General features: G+C 37.9%; 1 protein-coding gene across 4 annotated transcripts in view; it reads right to left on the bottom strand.

Moving 5' to 3' along the window:
• Positions 1 to 3,842: 3,842 nt before the first annotated feature.
• The window catches only part of VWA5A (von Willebrand factor A domain containing 5A), a 29,189-nt gene continuing 14,689 nt past the window's right edge, over positions 3,843 to 18,342 (bottom strand). For 3 of the 4 annotated variants that reach the window (XM_078339191.1, XM_054241682.2, XM_035264947.3), the window contains 8 exons: positions 15,529 to 15,643; positions 14,592 to 14,756; positions 14,218 to 14,318; positions 13,603 to 13,856; positions 9,121 to 9,273; positions 8,284 to 8,414; positions 5,374 to 5,500; positions 3,843 to 4,876 (listed from right to left, as the gene is read on the bottom strand). In XM_078339191.1, the coding sequence (XP_078195317.1) occupies positions 4,797 to 4,876; positions 5,374 to 5,500; positions 8,284 to 8,414; positions 9,121 to 9,273; positions 13,603 to 13,856; positions 14,218 to 14,318; positions 14,592 to 14,756; positions 15,529 to 15,643 (1,126 nt within the window). In that variant the 3' untranslated portion in view covers positions 3,843 to 4,796. Of the gene's footprint in view, positions 4,877 to 5,373; positions 6,274 to 8,283; positions 8,415 to 9,120; positions 9,274 to 13,602; positions 13,857 to 14,217; positions 14,319 to 14,591; positions 14,757 to 15,528; positions 15,644 to 18,342 lie in introns of all 4 variants that reach the window. The other variant, XR_013522818.1, reaches the window with a different exon arrangement.

Here is an 18,342-nt window from a genome sequence, read left to right as displayed (position 1 = left end):
CAAAAAGTACAATTCTGTAAACGAAGAGTCACTAAAGTGTGGCAATTTGGTAGATCAGAATACATGGAGTCCAGTTTCAACTATATAATGCAGAGAATTTGGAAATCATCACTCTCATCATTACCACAAGAAAAAGCTGAACAACCTTGATATGATTTGAATTTGTGTCCCCACCCAAATCTCATGACAAATTGTAATCCTCAGTGTGGGACGTGAGGCCTGGTAGGAGGTGACTGGATGATGGGGTGGATTTCCCCATTTGGTGCAGTTCTTTTGATAGAGTTCGCAGGAGATCTGGTTGCTTAAAAGTGTGTAGCACCTTCCTCCTCTGTCTCTTCTTCCTGCTTCGGCCATGTGAAGACAGCTGCTACTGCTTTGCTTTCTACTATGATTCTAAGTTTCCTGAGGCTTCCCCAAAAGCTGCTATGCTTCTGGTATAGCCTGCAGAACTGTGAGCCAATTAAGCCTTTTATTTATAAATTACCCAGTTCTCAGGTTTTCTTTTTATAGCAATGTAAGAATGGACTAATACAAAATGATTTTTTTGTACCCATTGGAAACTGAGAGCACAGGCAAATAGTCACCCTGAAATCCTGAGACAGGTGACTTCAGAGTCACTTCTGAAACTTACAAACCTGGAAGAGAATCTTTGGAATGGAAGTAGATGAATAGAAACTTCTTAAACTTAAATGTAAAGATAAAAACAAAAACAAAATAAAAAGCACACATTCGCATGACTACATAAAGAATCTTTGGAATGGAAAGTAGACCAATAGAAACTTCATAAACTTAAATGTAAAGGTAAAAACAAAAACAAAATAAAAGACAAACACAGGAAAAACGAGCAGAACATTCAAAACCTACAGGATAATTTCAAAAAGTGTAACATGCGTAATTGAAATACAAGAAACAACTAAGCAGAAAAATAGTTGAATAACAGCCCAAATGTTTCCAAAATTAATGAAAAGCACAAAATTATAGATTCAGGATTTTCACATAACACCAATAGAATAAATGCAAAAATGCCCTATATTTACAAAGGTTACATTTAAACTGCAGAAAACCAAAGACAAAGACAAAATCAAGAAAGAAGTCTGCAGGACAGGAGGGGGAGAAGACTATACCTATAGAGGAAAGAAAATAACCACATATTTCTTGTCAAAAACTACCCAAGCTAAAAGAGATTGAAGTAAAATATTTAAAATGTTACAAGACACAAATACACACACAAATGTGGAACTGTATGTTCAGCACAATTATGCTTCAAAAGTGAAGAAGAAATAAGGACTTTCCCAGACAAAAACAAAAACGAAGGGAATCCATTGCCCACAGATCTATTCTACAAGAAGTATTAAGACAAATTCTTCAGGAAGAAAAAAATGGTTATAGGTAAGAAGCTCACATCAATGTAAAGAAAGGAAATGTAAGGGAAGGAGCAAATAAAAGTGAAGTATGTCTTTTAATTTTCTTATTCTTAAACAGATAACTGTTTAAAGTTATAATAGTATCAAGTGGGTAATCAAAATATAGACATAAGTGAAATGGATGGCAGCAATGCCATAGTGGATAGGAAAATGGAATTAGGAACACTCTGTTATAAGGTAAATCCACTACATGTAAAGTGATATACTGTTATTTGAAGATGGACTTAAATTAGTTATAAATGTAGATTACAAACTCTAGAACCACAACTAAAAATTTCTTAAGAAATATGACGGATATATTGACTGGAGTTAAAATAAAATCACGTAAAATGCTTGATTAAAGTAAGAACAGGCAAAAATAAAAGGGAAAAAATCAAAGAAAAAATGCAATAAATAGTAAACAGTTGACAAACATGGTAGATATTAGTCTAATTTTATCAATAATTACTTTAAATATAAATGATATGGGTAGATAATTTAAAGGCAGTGATTGCCAGAGTGGATTAAAAACAAACAAAAACTAATAAATAAGACCCAACCATATGTCATCTACAAGAACCCCACTTTAAATAAAAAGACTCATATAGGCTAAAAGTTAAGGGATAGAGAAAGATACGCCTTGCCAAAACCTATCAGCAGAAAGCCGGAGTAGCTACGTTAATTTCAGACAAAGCCAGCTTCAGAACAACAACGACAACAAAAGTCAGGGATAAAGTTGAGCATTAACTAATGATAAAAGTGTCAATTTTCCAAGAATGTATAATCATTTTAAATGTGTATGCACTTAGGAGAATATCAAAAAGTCTGATAAAATACATAGTTTGTTCATGGCATGGGATTCTTTCTTGGTTTTCTCCTGGTATCTCCTTTCGATCAGATACTCCAGAAAGCAGATGGACTGTTTTTAAGGAAGCAACTGCTGTGAGTTGCGAGAGGAAGAGCAGCTGCTTAGTGACCCTGAGTGGGATTGTGTTCGAATCGGAAGACAGGGGATGGATTTTATTAACAAGTCCATGGAGAACAGAGAACCCTCCAGGGGAGCTCCTGGGCTGTTTCACTGAAAGAATCTTGAGGCGATGATGTCTGCCACTTTTCCTGTGGCCAAGTCTGCTGCTGTGGGGAAACAAGTGCTAGATAAAGGGAACCAATGGGAGATGAGAACAGCTTCTCTCCTGGGCTCCTTGCCTGGACCACCAGTTTCTGAAATTACAGATGGTTCTTTATACTTTCCCAAAACATAAAGCACCAGCCTTGAAAGGGGGTTTCAATAAATGTGCCAAAATGCCATTTGCTGATTATGAAGACTGACACCTGTTTGGATTTTAGGAATGTGCAGTTGGTACAACATTTCATTGTGCAGAAGTCCAAATAGAAAAATAAAACCATGCCCCTTTAAAACTGCAGTTGCCTTATTTTAAAGAAGACAAAAGACAGGTTGACATCATTTGTTTGGTTTGGGTTTGTTTTTTGTTTTAGAAGGCCCTGCACTAAGTCCTCAAGCCCCAGTCTGGAAGCTGAAGGGTGAGAAAAGGGGAGATAAACAATAAATGCTCTGCATAATAAATGTAAAGTGACAGCGTTGTGTGCACAGAGGTTAACTATGCAAGTTTCGTGGTCCTTAGGAAACTATTTTCTGATATTACGTAGGTAGGGCCTATCTAGATGGCAGACGTAGTTCCTGGTGTTGACTAAAATTCTGCATTTCTAACAAGCTTCCAGGTGGTGGAACCCTGTTCCACAATCACATTCAGCATAAACTAACTTGAAAGAAAGGCTGAGAGATTAGACTCCACTATACACATCCCCCAAGTATTCCTAATACCAGGTAACTCAACAACTTAAGAAACTCAGGCCTAGTCCACCCACTTTCTGAGTCAAAAGGCAATGATGTCCCTCTAGGAATTCTGAGTATTCAATTTGAAAGTGTTAATAGAGTTCTGGTTTAATCCCTTAGTTTTACAGATGAGGATATTACGTGCCTGAGGGTGAAATCATTTGCCCATCATCACATAACTACTACAGCATATGGTCAGGATTCTAACAGTGGTTTTCTCACTAGTGTCCTTTACTTGCTTCATGTGAGAGAAGAAGTTAGTCTACAGCAGAAGATGGAGGGGCAGGATACCATGGGAACAACGGAGGCATCAGGAGAGCTGGGACAGAAAACAAGGGATAATAAAACCAATGTAAGTTCAATAAACGAATCTATGAAAAACTAGACCTCTAAGTAAGTTTTTTTTTACACTCTTTAAAGTTTTATTTCACTAACTTCAGGTCAAATTTCCACAACTGTGTTCTTGTCAATTTACTATCCTAGCTTGGCTTCCCAAAATGCTAGTACCAAAAGATTTGTGGGGCAGGGAGACAAGACCATTTTAAGAACCTCTGCATTTACTCATGAAAGAGTAGAAATAGTCATTTTAATATTGATACAAGTTACTTTAATGGACAGTACATCAAATAGCGTCATTTCCACTAGGATAAGAGATATGAGACACCAGGGTCAGGAGTGATCACAGGGAGCTCCTTTCTTCCTAATGCAGAAGTGCTCCAGGTTCAGGTTCCAGGCAAAGCCTCCATTAAACTCGCTCTTCCCTTTAGTGCACTAGATCAAAGCCTGACTTAGAGGACTCACAGGTTCAGGGTAGGACTAAGGATTGCATTATATACCTCTTACTAAGATGTTTCATTATTAAGAAGGAACATCTGTCTCCAACAGGTATAGCTCAACCGAAGTCTTTTAGGCAGTGGAAGGAAAGGCATGTAGGTTGGACAGGCTAGCAAAGCCCAAGCAGAATGAATCAGGAAGGTCCCCAACAGTGCCAACTCTCACAGTGTACCCCTGGAGCCTCTCTCTTTGTGAGAGAGACTTACATTATATTGGTTCAGATGTTGGCTTTCAACCTCCCTCTAACTCTTCTTACACATGGAAAACTTCAAAGCTTACCAGTACGGTCCTAATAAGTATGTAAGATAGAAAGTGAACAGACAAAGATAATGCAGAGAATTCTCTAATTCAGGCATTCCCTAACCTCAGTGCTGCAATCGTTAGTCTGTAGTTCATGTCACCTGTTGTTCATGTTGTCACCCTGGAAACCCTGGGAGGAACATTACAGCCTGTGAATGTTTTGAACTCCTTCAAGAAAGGAAACAGGTTCTGGGATCGCTGTCACTTTCCTAAGGGACATGCTGGGAATAGAAAGATCATATCCAAAGTGAACCTGGAGCATGCAAAGTGGAGTGAGCATCCTTTACTTTTATGGCAAAAAAAAAATAAAGAATTATAAAACATAAGAACATATCATCACAGTAGAAGTGATAAAGGAAATGACGGTAGAAAATTGAAGGCACTTCTTTTTCTGTATGGTATCTTCAACAGGTAAAGATAGCAGGGTCCACAGATGACTTCAGGAAAGTAATAGCAGCTTTCACAATCAAAGGCATGGTGCAGCCTGTGGTGAGGGAAAACAAGAATTAGGAATGAAGGATCTCAATGAGAGGCTCCTCCACACCTCCCAGATCATCTACACTGAGTTGTGCTTTTTATCTTCCTCAATATCCCTGCTTTTTCTCTTCTTACTGCCCAGATTATCCTTGAATCGTCTCTGGCCCCACATACACTCAGGTGCCATGAGATAACAAACAGCCAGGATAACACGATCCAAGTCTAGTCTTCTACTTAGCTTGGTGCTGAGACAGTAAGGAAAATCAGTGCCACTTGTCCTTCTCACAGTTCAACTCCCCATTCATGTCCCTCTCCCTCTCTATTCACCCTCCTACCTTGTCCCCAGTTTAAGATTTCACTTGCCCTCCCAAGAAAAGAACTAGTGGGGAGATTAGTAAAGGTCTGAAGCAGGATGGTGGGGGCAAGTGACAATGGAACTCTTGTGGCAACCCTCTGCCAGGCCAGGGAAGGAGAAGGAGACAGGCCTTAGGATTGTGCTCCTACCTGCATAGACACGCATCCAGGCCACGGCCTTCCTTTCCAGAAGCTCCCATTCACACTTGAAGTCCTTACCATTGCCATGCAGCCAGATCACAGCCAGGATGGTGGCCCATCCCGAGGAATCCACAAGCTGCACAGTAGATAGAGAGCTCCAGTTGGAGACAGATGTTCCTCAAGGGGATGCAAAAGCTTCACTCCCTCCTCACTTAGCATCCTTCTAAATGCTACTAAATTGAGTTACCTGGTCTCTCTTTACCTCCAGCTACTACTTGCAAGGCATAATGCCAGGCCTTAACCTCAGGGCAGCAATCCACTGAGTCTTGATATAGAAAATCCCAAGTTTTAAATCCAGTGTAACTACCAGGACAGTTCTGAAAACCCCTGACAAGGCCCACCCAGCTCTAGTAAGAGAAACAGGCAAAATTGCTTTGTATTTTATAAAGTACCTTCATGAGTTTTTTAATTGCAATCCTTACATCCCCCCAAAAATCATGAGGAAATATCAGTAGACATATCTTTAAGAAAGAAAACTGATTTCATATAGAAGTATTAATAAAATGATTTTCCCAAACTTAGCCTTCTGGCAAATGACAGAAGTGGGACTAAAGGCCAAATATTCTGATTCTAGTTATATTGCTTTTATTTCTCAATAGAAAATCTCAGCCATACAGCAGCAAATTTTCTCCCATGAAGTTTTCACCCACTGCTCTCAGCTTCAGTTTCTAGAGTCAGGAGATCAAGGGAATTTCCTACTTTATATCATGACCTTAAAAACTTGGAAATGGCTATCATGTCCTCTCTGAGTGGTCTTATTTAGGATTAAAATTCTCAGTTCCTTCATTTCTTCCTTACGAGGACTGCTTATGTTAAAGCAGTAAGCATCCCCGAGCTTATCCTCCGAGTCTAAAAAGAAATAGCACAATGATTTTTAAAACATGTCTCCTTAAATGGTCTTATCTGGAGGTAAATGTACTTATAAAATTCTACAATCACAGCCCAAGAATGCAGTAGCATTTCAGATAATCCTGTTGTCCTCCATTATTCAGTTAAATATTCTGATTTATATTGTATTCATCTAAAACCTCCATTCTTCACGTACAAACAAATGCTCTCTTCTCTACGTGTAGAGATGGGAATTTAGAACCCAAAACAGTACTTAGCTTTTATTTCTACTATGTTGTTTTTCTTTATCGTTTATGAAAAATTGCAACTCATTATACAGAGGATTTTTGGGATCCTGATTCTTTTGACTGGTAGTTTATTTCCCAGTTTTGTCATCTACAAATAGGAAAGACTTGGTCTTTATCTTCATCTAAATCTTCATCGAAACTGTGGACCTCTAGGGAATTCAGAGCCTGGTGGGTCTAAAAATCTGTTTCATTTTGAAATCAATTTATCATTTAGCACCATGGTTTTTCAACTAGTTTGTACTTGGTCCATGTGTTCATCATTAAAAAAAAAATCAAATTCCTTACCGAAATTCAGATACACCAGGTCTGTTTGTTCACTTGATTCCCTGGCCTGGTTGCCATGCCAAAGAAGGAAATGTCAGTCTGACGTGTTTTGTTCTCAGTGAATCGAATGATCCTTGTATCCTCTTCCAAGTGTTTATGAATTGTTAATTACTTTTTCTACTTATTTTGTCTAGAATAGCATTTTTCAATAAAAATATAATGCTAGACACATTTGTAATTATAAGTTTTCTAGTAACCATATTTTAAAAAGTAAAAATAAAGAGGTATAATTATTTTACTAATATATTTTATTTAACCCACTATATTAAAAAGTCTTCATTTTAACATGCAATCAGTATAAAATAATTACTGATGGAATGTTTTATTCCTTTTTATATAAAGTCTTTGCCATTACTATGTATTTCACACCATAGCACACCTCCATTCAATTAAAAATTTAGTTCCTCATTTGTATTAGCCACATTTCAAAGGCACAATAGCCACGTGTGACTAGTGGATACTGTATTATTGGACAGTGGAATTGCAGAATATCTGAAATTTATATGATCTCCTTCCACATTTTGAAAGTTCAGAATATTTGTCCTTCAGGCTTTTTGCACCTGTGTGAGGCCTAACAACTTCTAAATAAGTATTAGAAGATTTGGCAAGTTACCTTGAAATTCTGGGATGCAATTTATCCTCATCAGCATATTTAAATACATCTAAAACAACTAGGTGGTTCCTATTAACAATGCTTCACCTACCCTGACTTCAATTAAATTTTGCCAATGTCTGGACCACTTTCATCAGCATGAAGGGGAGTAATAATGAGGTTGTTATTGGGGGTTCTCAGAACAGATAGTCTTAGAACTGAATCCAGCTCTGCCACTGATGGGCTGGGTAAACTCAGACACATTTCCCTAAACTTCAGTTTCTTCATCTGTAAACAGCAACACAAATGGGATCTACCTTATTAAATTAATGTGAGAAATAAGTAAGCTCAGGAATAATAACTGCTTAGCACAGTGCCTGGCACAGAGTAATTGCTCCCTAAATATTAGTTACATAACCAAGATGATTGCCAGGGAATACAATTAAAGTGGAAGAGGTCTTTTGCTTTCTCTTTGTCACCAACAATAAACCATGGATTCCTACTAGCTTCCATTAACCCCTTGCTCTTTGCTCTAATATGACCAGAAGAGCCTTCAAACTCTATTTATTACAAATTAATTTAGTGGGTCCTGAATCACCTCAATTCTCAATGATGACCTCTCTCTCTCAAAAACATAGACGTGTACCTCAGTACTCAAAGTTAATGCATAAATAAATATATATATATGTATATATGTGTGTGTCTATCTATCTATCTATAAAGCTGGGTAAAAAGAGACATTGAAATGTGCTAACACACACACACACACACACAATCACACACACTCCTTTTTCCTTTGAATCTTACCTCAGCAGGGTGTGCAGCTGTTATTTCTTTCAAACTCATACCTAGGACCTTGGCTAGATCTTCATTCAAATCCCAGGAACCATTTGCATTTTGGTGATAAATCAGCTGCACAAGATGATTCTCTACAGAGCCTTTGGGGAGAAAGAAAGGGAGAAGATGAGAAATTATGGAGCCCCTCAACACACCTGAATATAGGGCTGCTAAATTCAGAGACAGACCATAGCAAGAATGCAATAGAAAGAAAGTCATTAGACAACATCCAGAAGATCGGACTTCAAATCCCACTTGTGAAGGATGATCAGTGGAACAGGGGCTCACAGAGGGTGGCAGCACGGCTCTGCAGGGCAATGGGGGCAGCCTGCAGGCAAGCTGTATGAGCTGAGATGATCAAGGGGGTTTGTTCAACTAGGGGTCACCATAGACTCTACTGGGATAGCAGGTTTCGGGGTCCTATATGATATGCTAATGAAGCTAGCTGGGCTGATGCTGGGAAACACAGGGGCAGAATAAATCTGATCTTCTGTCCAGTGTTTTTCAAACAGATGACCTCCTGGATAGAGAAGGTCATCTGTTTGAAAGCCACAGGCAGCAGAACATTGAAGCTTAGTTTGTCAGTCCCTATAGATAGGAGAGGTGAAGGGAGGCCTGCCTCACCTATATGGTAAGTTTCCAAGTTGGTTCTTTGGGTGAAAGAATGAGTCTTTTCCAACTCACGGGGGTCTCTTAGGGAAACATGCCTCTTTTGCCATAGCTGTAACTATGAGATTGTGGCTTGCCTAGTCCTATATGTGTGACAGACAAACATTGTTGAGAAAAAGTTCCTATAAAGGTACCCACCTGGACTGTGGTGGTCCTTGTATGTCGTCACCCCACAGAAACTGAAATCATCTATATCACAGGTATCATAGGCTATGTCGTCTTCAACAGACACAGCTTCCATTATGGGCTGAAATGCAGGAGTACTGTAGGAGCCTAAGGCCATTGGAACAGCTGAAAAAAATCCATGCAAACATTAAGATGGTGGCACTCCCTGCTCTCTGTGATGGGCAAAGGACCCTGACAATTTGACATACATATCCTCCCATCCACATTGGCTTCAGTGATCACCCTTACTGTGCTATTTTTCTCTCATATGCCCACCTCCTGCACAAACCCTTACCCTCTGAGCTCTCCTTCTACTGTGTCCTCTGGAACCCCTGATACATGCTAAACAATTTTTCCTGCATCTTTAGTTTTAATACAAGAGGCTTCTTCCAGCTAAGTGTTAACTTGAAACTGAATTTATCTTCTCAAAAAACTTCACTCTCAAATGGTTATTGCTCCATGTACTACACTCCAAGTAGGGAGGTAGGGTTGACAACCTCTTCAGTCCCTGATGCTACATCCAGATCACTAAATGAAGACATTCCATATGTCTCCACTACTGTCTACTTCCAATCTCTTTGTTACTTCCAATTATTCACTAAAGTATCTGAAAACTAGACCATAGACTTCCACTCCACTGCAAGGCCTACCATCTTCTTGAGAGATTTCAGCACCCCTGTACCTATCCAACACCCTAAGGCAAAGCTTCTGTGGCTTCATTAGATCCAATGACTTCCACTTCATTCTACTTCTGCCACTTCCTCCCAAGCCATGTTAATCTTGTTATTATGCAGAATTGTTCCACTCAGAAAATAAATTGAAACTGGGCATAGTGATTCACGCTTGTAATCCTAACACTTTTGGGAGGCTGAGGTGGAAGGATGACCTGAACCTACGAGCTTGATACCAGCCTGGACAAAGTGGCAGGGCCTCATTTTTAGAAAAAGTTTAAAAAATTATCTGGGTATGGTGACATGTGCCTATAGTCTCAAGCAGAAGGATCATGCAAGGCCAGAATTTTGAGACCAGCCTGGGCAACAGAGTGAGACCCTACTTCTAAAAAAAATTAAAATGAAAAATTAGCCAGGCATGGTGGTGCACACCGGGAGTCCTACCTACTTAGGAGGCTGAGGTGGGAGAATCATTTTAGCCCAAGAGATCGAAGCTGCAATGAACTACAATCACACCACTGCACTACAACCTGGTCAGCAGAGTGAGATCCTGTCTCAAAAAATAAAAAAATAATTTTAAATTCTTAGTTTTAATATGCAATATCTGATTTTTCCAGTTTTCTAAGTCAGAGATTTCTGTTTCACCTGATCTTTGACCTTATCTGGATCACTAAGTTCTTGACTTCTATACTTTGTTTCCTATATATCAACTTGCTTCCATCAAGCTGTCTAGTATTATCTTAAAAACAAGCTTCCTAGCATCACCCTGATACCAAAACCAGATACAACAAATATAAAATTACAGGCCAATAACCTTGATTAACATAGATGCACAATCTTCAACAAAACACTAGCAAACCACATTTAGCAGTACATTAAAATGATCATGCATCATTATCAAATAGGATTCATCCAAGAGATGTAAAGTTGGTTCAATAAACATAAATTGATAAACATGAATCACACTAACAGAAAAAAGGACAAAAACATGATCATTTCAATAGATGCAGAAAAACTATTAAACAAATTCAACATCCCTTCATGATGAAAACTCTTAACAAATTAGGTATACATGAAATTTACCTCAACATAATAAAGACAATTATGGCAAACTCACAGCTAATATCTTATTGAACAGGGAAAAACTGAAAGCATTTCCTCAAAAATCAGAAACGACAAGGATGTCCACTCTCACCACTTCTATTCAATACAGTACTATAAGTCCTATTCCGTGCCATTAGGCAAGAGAAAGAAATAAAAATAATCCAGATTGGAAAAGAGGAAGTAATACTACCCCTGTTTGCAGATGACATGATCATATACATAGAAAAACTTTGAGATTACCAAAAAAAAACAAAACAAAACAAAACAAACCAAACAACACAAAAAAACTTGTTAAACCTAATAAACAAATCCAGCAAAGTCGAAGGATATAAAATCAATATACAAAAGTCGTTAGTGTTTCTATACACAAATAGCAAGCTCTCTGAAAAGGAAACCAAGAAAACAATCTAATTTGCAATGGCTACAAAATAATTAAAACATTTGGGAATAAATTTAACCAAGGAGGTAAAACATCTCTAAACTGAAAATTATAAGATATTGATAAAATAAATTGAAGAAGACACAAATAAATGTAAACATATCTCACATTCACAGGAAGAATAAATATTGTTAAAATGGTCATAATACCTAAAGCAATTTACAGGTTCAATGCAATCTTTATAAAAATACCAATGACATTCTTCATAGAATTAAAAAGTTCTAAAATTTGTGTGGAATTATAAAAAAAAAAATAGTCAAAGCCACCTTGAGAAAAAACAAAGCAAACAAACAAAATAAAATGCTGGAGGCATCATACTATCTGACTTCAAAATATACTACCAAGCTATAGTAACCAAAACAGCATGGTAGTTGCATAAAAACAGACATGGACCAATGGAATATAAAGGAAAGCCCAGAAATAAATCCACACATTTACAGCCAACCAATTTTTGACAAAGGTGCTAAGAATACAATGGGTAAAAGACAGTCTCTTCAATAAATGGTATTGGGAAAACTGAATATACACATATGAAAGAATAACATTAGATCTTTATCTCTCATCACATAAAACAACCAACTCAAATGAACTAAAGACTTAAATGTAAGAGCTGAAACTATGAAACAACTAGAAGAAAACACAAGGGAAAATCTCTATGACATTGGTCTGGGCAATGATTTTTGGATATGAACTCAAAAGCATGGGCGACAAAAACAAAAACAGACAAATGAGATTACCTCTTGTGTATAGCAAAGTAAATAATCAACAGGGTGAAGAAATAACATACGGAATGGGAGAAAATATTTGCAAACCAAACATCTGATAAGAGTTTCATAGATGCAAAATAAACAAGGAATTTAACTCATTACCAAGAAAGCAAATAACCTTGTTTAAAAATGAACAAAAGACTTGAATAGACATTTCTCAAAAGAAGACATACAAACGGCCAATATGTATATGAAAAATGTTCAGAATTACCAATCATCAGGAAACTGCAACTCCAAACCACAATGAGACATCACCTCATACCTGTCAGACCGGCTACCCTCAAAAAGACAAGATATAGCGAGTACTGACAAGGATATGAGGAAAAGGGAATACTTGCACACTGTTGGTGAGAATGTAAATTTGTATAGCGATTGTGGAAAACTGTTGCTCTTTAAAATGTTAAAAATAGAACTACTATATGATCCAACAATCCACTGCTGGGTATATACCCAATAGAAAGAAAATCGGTATAGCAAAGAGATATCAGCACTATTCATAATAGCCAAGACATGGAATCAACCTAAGTATCCATCAGTGGATGAATGAATAAATAAAATTGTACTATACATACACAATGTAACATTATTCAGCCATAAAAAGAACAAATTTCTGTTATTTGCAACAACACAGATGAACTTGGAGAACATTATGTTAAGTGAAATAAGCCAGCCACAGCCTGGGTAAAATTGCGAAACCCTATCTCTATGAAAAACACAAAAAATTAGCTGGGCATGGTGGCATGTGCCTATAGTCCCAGCCACTAAGGAGGCTGGTGGGAGGATTACTTTAGCCTGGGAGGTTGAGGCTGAAGTAAGCCATGACTGTGCCACTGCACTCCAGCGTGGGCAACAAGCAAGATCCTGTCTCAAAGGAAAAAAAAAAAAGGAAAAGAAGTCTGGAACAGACAAATACATAAAGACAGGATAGGCAAATATACAAAGCTAGAAAGTAGGTAAGTGATGACTGGGGCTGGTGGGAGGGGAGTGGAGGAGAAGATAGGTGGGGTCAGGGAGAGAAATAGGGAATGTTTGTTAATAGTTACGAAGTTTATTTCTTGGGTGATGAAAATGCTCTAAAGCTGATTGTGGCAATCAATGGTTGCACAACTCTGTGAACACACTAAAACCCATTGGATTATATACTTTCAATGGTGAATTGCATGATATTTGAATTATAACTCAATAAAAAAGATAAATCAGCTTCAGATTAGGCAGTTGGGTCACTCAGTGTTTACATGCTCTTTCTACCTTTTAATGCTTGTTTGTTTTTTCTCAGATTATTTTAAATCTCCTTGCCAACAGATGTATTCTAGTTCCCTAGGACAGAAAAGTTTAACACTAACCAGAAATCCTAGATGTGGAGGTATAAGGAAAACAAAGCAACTTAAGAACATTTCATAGCCTTTTCCTTTAAATAATGTGCTGAATCAGGACCTTTTATCTATATGAATTTGAATGGAATAAAACTCATTACCTGCTTTGCATCTGAGCTTCAATGGTGCAGAAGCACCTAGCACAATTGGCCTTGGGATATTCCTATGAGTCAGAGGCCCCTGAACTGGCTTGTTCAGCTCCTTGTTGATAGCAATGAAAGCTGTGAAAGAACTTATGACACCAGACTCAAGGCTAAGGTTCAATGCATCTTTTTTATCACTTGCGGGAGTCTCTCTGAGGCCCATGTCCTTGGTCTGGAGCAAGGACTTGGCAGCAAGGCGGTGAATGGGGAGGCTAAAAGGAAAAAGTAAAAAAGTACTGAAATGTAGGGAAAGTTACTTGGGGCTCTTAAAAGTTAGGAATAGAAGAAGAAAGATAAAGTCAGATAAGGGGAGAGATAAGACTTTGGTGGTTTATAAATAAAAAGCGATTGCAGAAAAACAATTACAATGGAGCCTAGAATTAAGAGAAGAATCTAATCCTTAAGGATGGCAGAGGAAGGAAGGAAGGAAGAAAGGAAGGAGGAAGGAAGGAAGAAAAAAGGAAGGAAGGAAAAAGGAAGAAAAGAAAAAGGAAGGACGGAAGGAGGGAGGGAGAGAGAGAGAAAGGGAGGAAAGGGAGGGAAGAAAATAGCAATGGAGAATTGAATTCTCACTTGGCATCAGGCTTGGGTTGTAGAGGAAATGTCACCTTATCCTCAAAAGTCTTGCCCTGGAGTGTGTATTTGAGGCGTACTTCTCCTGTTGTCTCTGCTGCCTGCAAATTAGAGATGAGTAGAAGCGACAGAAGAAAGAGATCATCCACGGAAGGATCAGAAAGGGGACAGCTACCCTAAACAACATATCAAAATACCTGAGGAAGAATCAGGTAGCTTAGGAAACCAGAGAGCTGAAATGATGGGAAGGAAATAGGCTGGCTCTACTTGGCAAGTGCTATCTCTGGATGAGACGAAATCCACCTACCAGCTTTAGTGAAATGGTCAGTGTGGTATCTCTCTGACTAGGGGAACAAACAAGAACGAGAACTCACTGGCATCTTCCCAGTCAGTTGGGCATAGATGATTAATCTCTGACCCCTAAAAATGACAGTCTGTTCTGGAGAAAGCATTTCAGCAGACAGATGAGGAGGCAAATGCCAGCTCAGAGAGACGTTCTCTACCACAGGCTGCAGAGAGTGCTTCAGAGTCCTGAGAGCCTAATGGAGGCAAGAGAACAGTATAAACACAAATGATACTGATGATGGCAGCTACAATTAACTGAACATTTATTATATAGCAGATGCAATACAATATAATACCTGTCATGTCTACTCCTTAATACTATTCTAGGAGATGGGCATTATTTATCTTGCTTTCCATATTAAGAAGCCAGAGCTGAAATATTTAGTAACAAAATGTAAATGAAAAAAATGTTTGAGAAACCAGACCCTTGGAGAAGGGAATTAGGTAAGAGGTGGCACCATCCAGGAAAGGGGAGCTTAGAGATACCACCAGAAGGGTCTTCTACTTACACAGACAGATGACATGGAATAGTAATTTACCACCTCTTCCAATCCATTAGATATATCACAATTGTTCCTTCTCCTTTTCTTTGTATCTTTTGCATGGAGGGTGCATGTAGCACCAAAAGAGATTCTAAAGTGCAGACCTAGAATCTCAGTCATGATGGCCAAAGCTCTTAGCTTCTCTGTGCCTGTTCTTAAATGCAGGCTCCAATCCCTTTCAACATCTTGTCTCTGAGCTTGCAGCTACCGGGACCAGTTGTCATATTTCCAGATACTAGAGTGGGCCTCTATTACATATGGCCAAAAGTAGCCCAACTAAGCATACAGCCCAAGGCCTTGGGGATAGAGGAACAGGCATCCTGGAGGAAAGCTGCTACTCCTACCCTTGCACAGTGTCCCCCACCCCATTTCACTTTGGTCTGGATTGCCATCTCCAGACAGACACAGCCAGTCTGTCCCTCACCTTGGACTGCATCCTGTCTTTGCCTGTGATAAATTCCGAGGTGCCCCCTGATGCCCGGGCAATACCTTTTATTAGGCTGGTGGAGGCACCTTCTCCAATACCGAATGAGAAACACCTGCAATTGTAAAAGGACAGAGGTTAGAGGCAGGCATTAAGGAGTGAAAATATAAAATTAATACACAATGGCCAAAAATACATAAGGAAATAGTCTACCTACTTGACAAATGTGTAATAGCCACCATTTACTGAGCATTTTTATATTTTAGGAGGTATAAAAATGCCTTAAATCAATAATGCAGTTTTATCATTGCAAGACTCCTAAAAGGCAGGCTTCTGCTTTACATTGCAGATACAAAACTGAGGCCCAGAAAATTTAAGCAATCTTTCCATGCAACTACTACATGTAGCAATGTCACTGGAGCACTGGTCTGCCTGACTGCAAGATCCCTCTGGTAAACCAAGAGAAAGACAGAAACTAACACCAGATCCTACCTAATGATGTGCTGGCACCTTATCTGCCCTAGCAAGACCAGTCTTAGAAAAGGAAGTGTGCCTCTTGCTCTTCTAACTGGAGAGTTCTTGCCCTGCCTTTGTCCATGTGCACTAAGTAACTTCTTAACCATGATGTGATTTGCCAAATAGAACTACTTGTAAACAAAAAACGTACTGCTAATACTGACACAGTCGCTTTTGGAAGGCATGACAGAGAAAGTTTTCATTGTAAATTAATACTCTGAAATTTTGGTTTATGTGTTACTCTCTCTTAGGTTAGTGTGACTCATCATCCCCAAGTCTAGTGGCATCAGCATGAGGGTCAATGCTCTGCACTTGTAAGACTAAGGACCAGCTTTCTAACTGTGGGTACCTACTGTAACGATACTTCGTAAATGCTACAGCCTGACAGCATCTTGATATTATAATCTTTCAATTTCTAACATAATCTTTGAATTGCAGCCTACGTTATAAAGTGCTGTTATAGTTTTTAAGGTCTTTTGTGTAAAACCAAAACTAAACAATATTGGCTGGGCATGGTGGCTCACACTTTGGGAGGCCAATAACAGGAGTTCAAGATCAGCCTAGGCAACACAGTGAGAGACCCTGTCTATAAACAAACAAACAAACAAAAAGTATTGATGACTAACTGGAACCTCACGACAGTGCTACATGTGAATGATAATAAAAATTAATATTATTATAATAATAGCAAAATTTTATATAGCACTTAAAATATAATACCCTAGGAAAGTTCTGCTCACAGCAATGCTACTGTATATTGTTTCAGGCCAGCAGAGAACTAAGAAAGCTGTACACAATATTTACAATCATATGTTTGAAAACATCAAAGGTCTACCAAGATAAAAACCTACGAGCCAGGACCTGAGAGAGGACAGAAGCCAAGAGAAATGAGCCCGGCATCTAATGTTTCTTTACCCTTTGAAGCAAGGGCCAAATACAAAAATGGATGGCTGAAAAGCCAAGCAGTTACACACAGGCAGGAAAAACAAAACAGCAATTTGCACTTTCCAGAGGGAAGGTGCTCTTGTAAACACCCGAGAATTTAGAATAGAATCCTAAAAGATTACATCCCAGAGGTAGAGGTGAATCAGAAATAAACCAGCCATAACTGTGACTGAAGTTCATCAGATCCTGACTGGATTAAGATGATCTGTTCCCAGGCTATCCAGCACCATTCAGAAGCAAAGCATAAGTCCTCTCAGATGGAAGATGTCATCTAGAGGTTAATCTAATTTCTACAATTTTTTATTTGATGACTAACAAAAATCCTCAAATATTGGGAAATTAGGCACTGTACTTGTGAGCTATACAAGCTTAAAAAAGAAATCATACTAACTGAAAAATATTAAGTAGATGACAATGGCAAATGGCATATCCATATTTAAAATTCAGCTACAGATGTGCTTAAATCTATGGCTCTGAACAGAAAAGAAAGTCTATCAAGCATCCGTCTCAAGATGTTAAAAAAAGATGGCCAAAACTCAAGGAATGGAAAAGAAAGAAAATAATAAAGATAGATAGGAGCAGATATTAATGAAATAGAGAACACTTAAATGATAGAAAGTATCTATAAACCCAAAGGTGCTGGTATTTTGAAATTATTATTAAAATTGATAAACATCCAGTGCAAGAAAAGAAATATTAACAGAAATGGCACAAATAACCAACATCAGGAAAAAAAGGTGATATCACTACATACTACATAACCTACAAAATTTAATAATGTTATTAGGCAATATCATAGACAATTTAATGCAAAGAAGTTCAATAAAATATTCAAACTTTTATAAAAATAAGAACACATAAAAGTATGAATAGGTCAAAACAAAACTTTCCAAAAAAAAAAAAAAATCCAGGTCAAGAGACCTTTGCTGGGAAATTCTAATAAACATTTACAAAAGAAAATCTTTTGGAGCAAAGGAAAAAAGGCAATCTTCACAGTTCATTTTATGATACTAGCAAAAGACTGATATCAAAACCTGACAAGATAAGACAATATATGTCAACATTTCCCATGAAAATAGATTCAAAATCCTAAAACAGTATTGTCCAACTGAATCAAAAAATATATGAAAGAGATTAATATATCACAATTACTTTGGGTTTATTTCAGAAATTCAAGGTTGGTCTAGTATTTAAGAATTATTAGAATTCATACTTTAAAAGAATAAAGGATAAAATCATACATTCATCTAAGTAGTACATAAAATACCTTTGATGAAATTCAACAATCATTAGTTATTCAAAATAAAAGAAAGAAGAGAGAGAAAAGAACCCTCAAAACAAACAAAAGGAAAT

This window comes from Callithrix jacchus, chromosome 10 (genome assembly GCF_049354715.1).
Source record: "Callithrix jacchus isolate 240 chromosome 10, calJac240_pri, whole genome shotgun sequence".
NCBI classification, from domain to species: Eukaryota; Metazoa; Chordata; class Mammalia; order Primates; family Cebidae; genus Callithrix; species Callithrix jacchus.
The sequence above is the reverse complement of the archived record's forward strand: the minus strand, read 5'-3'. Positions and strand labels throughout refer to the sequence as shown.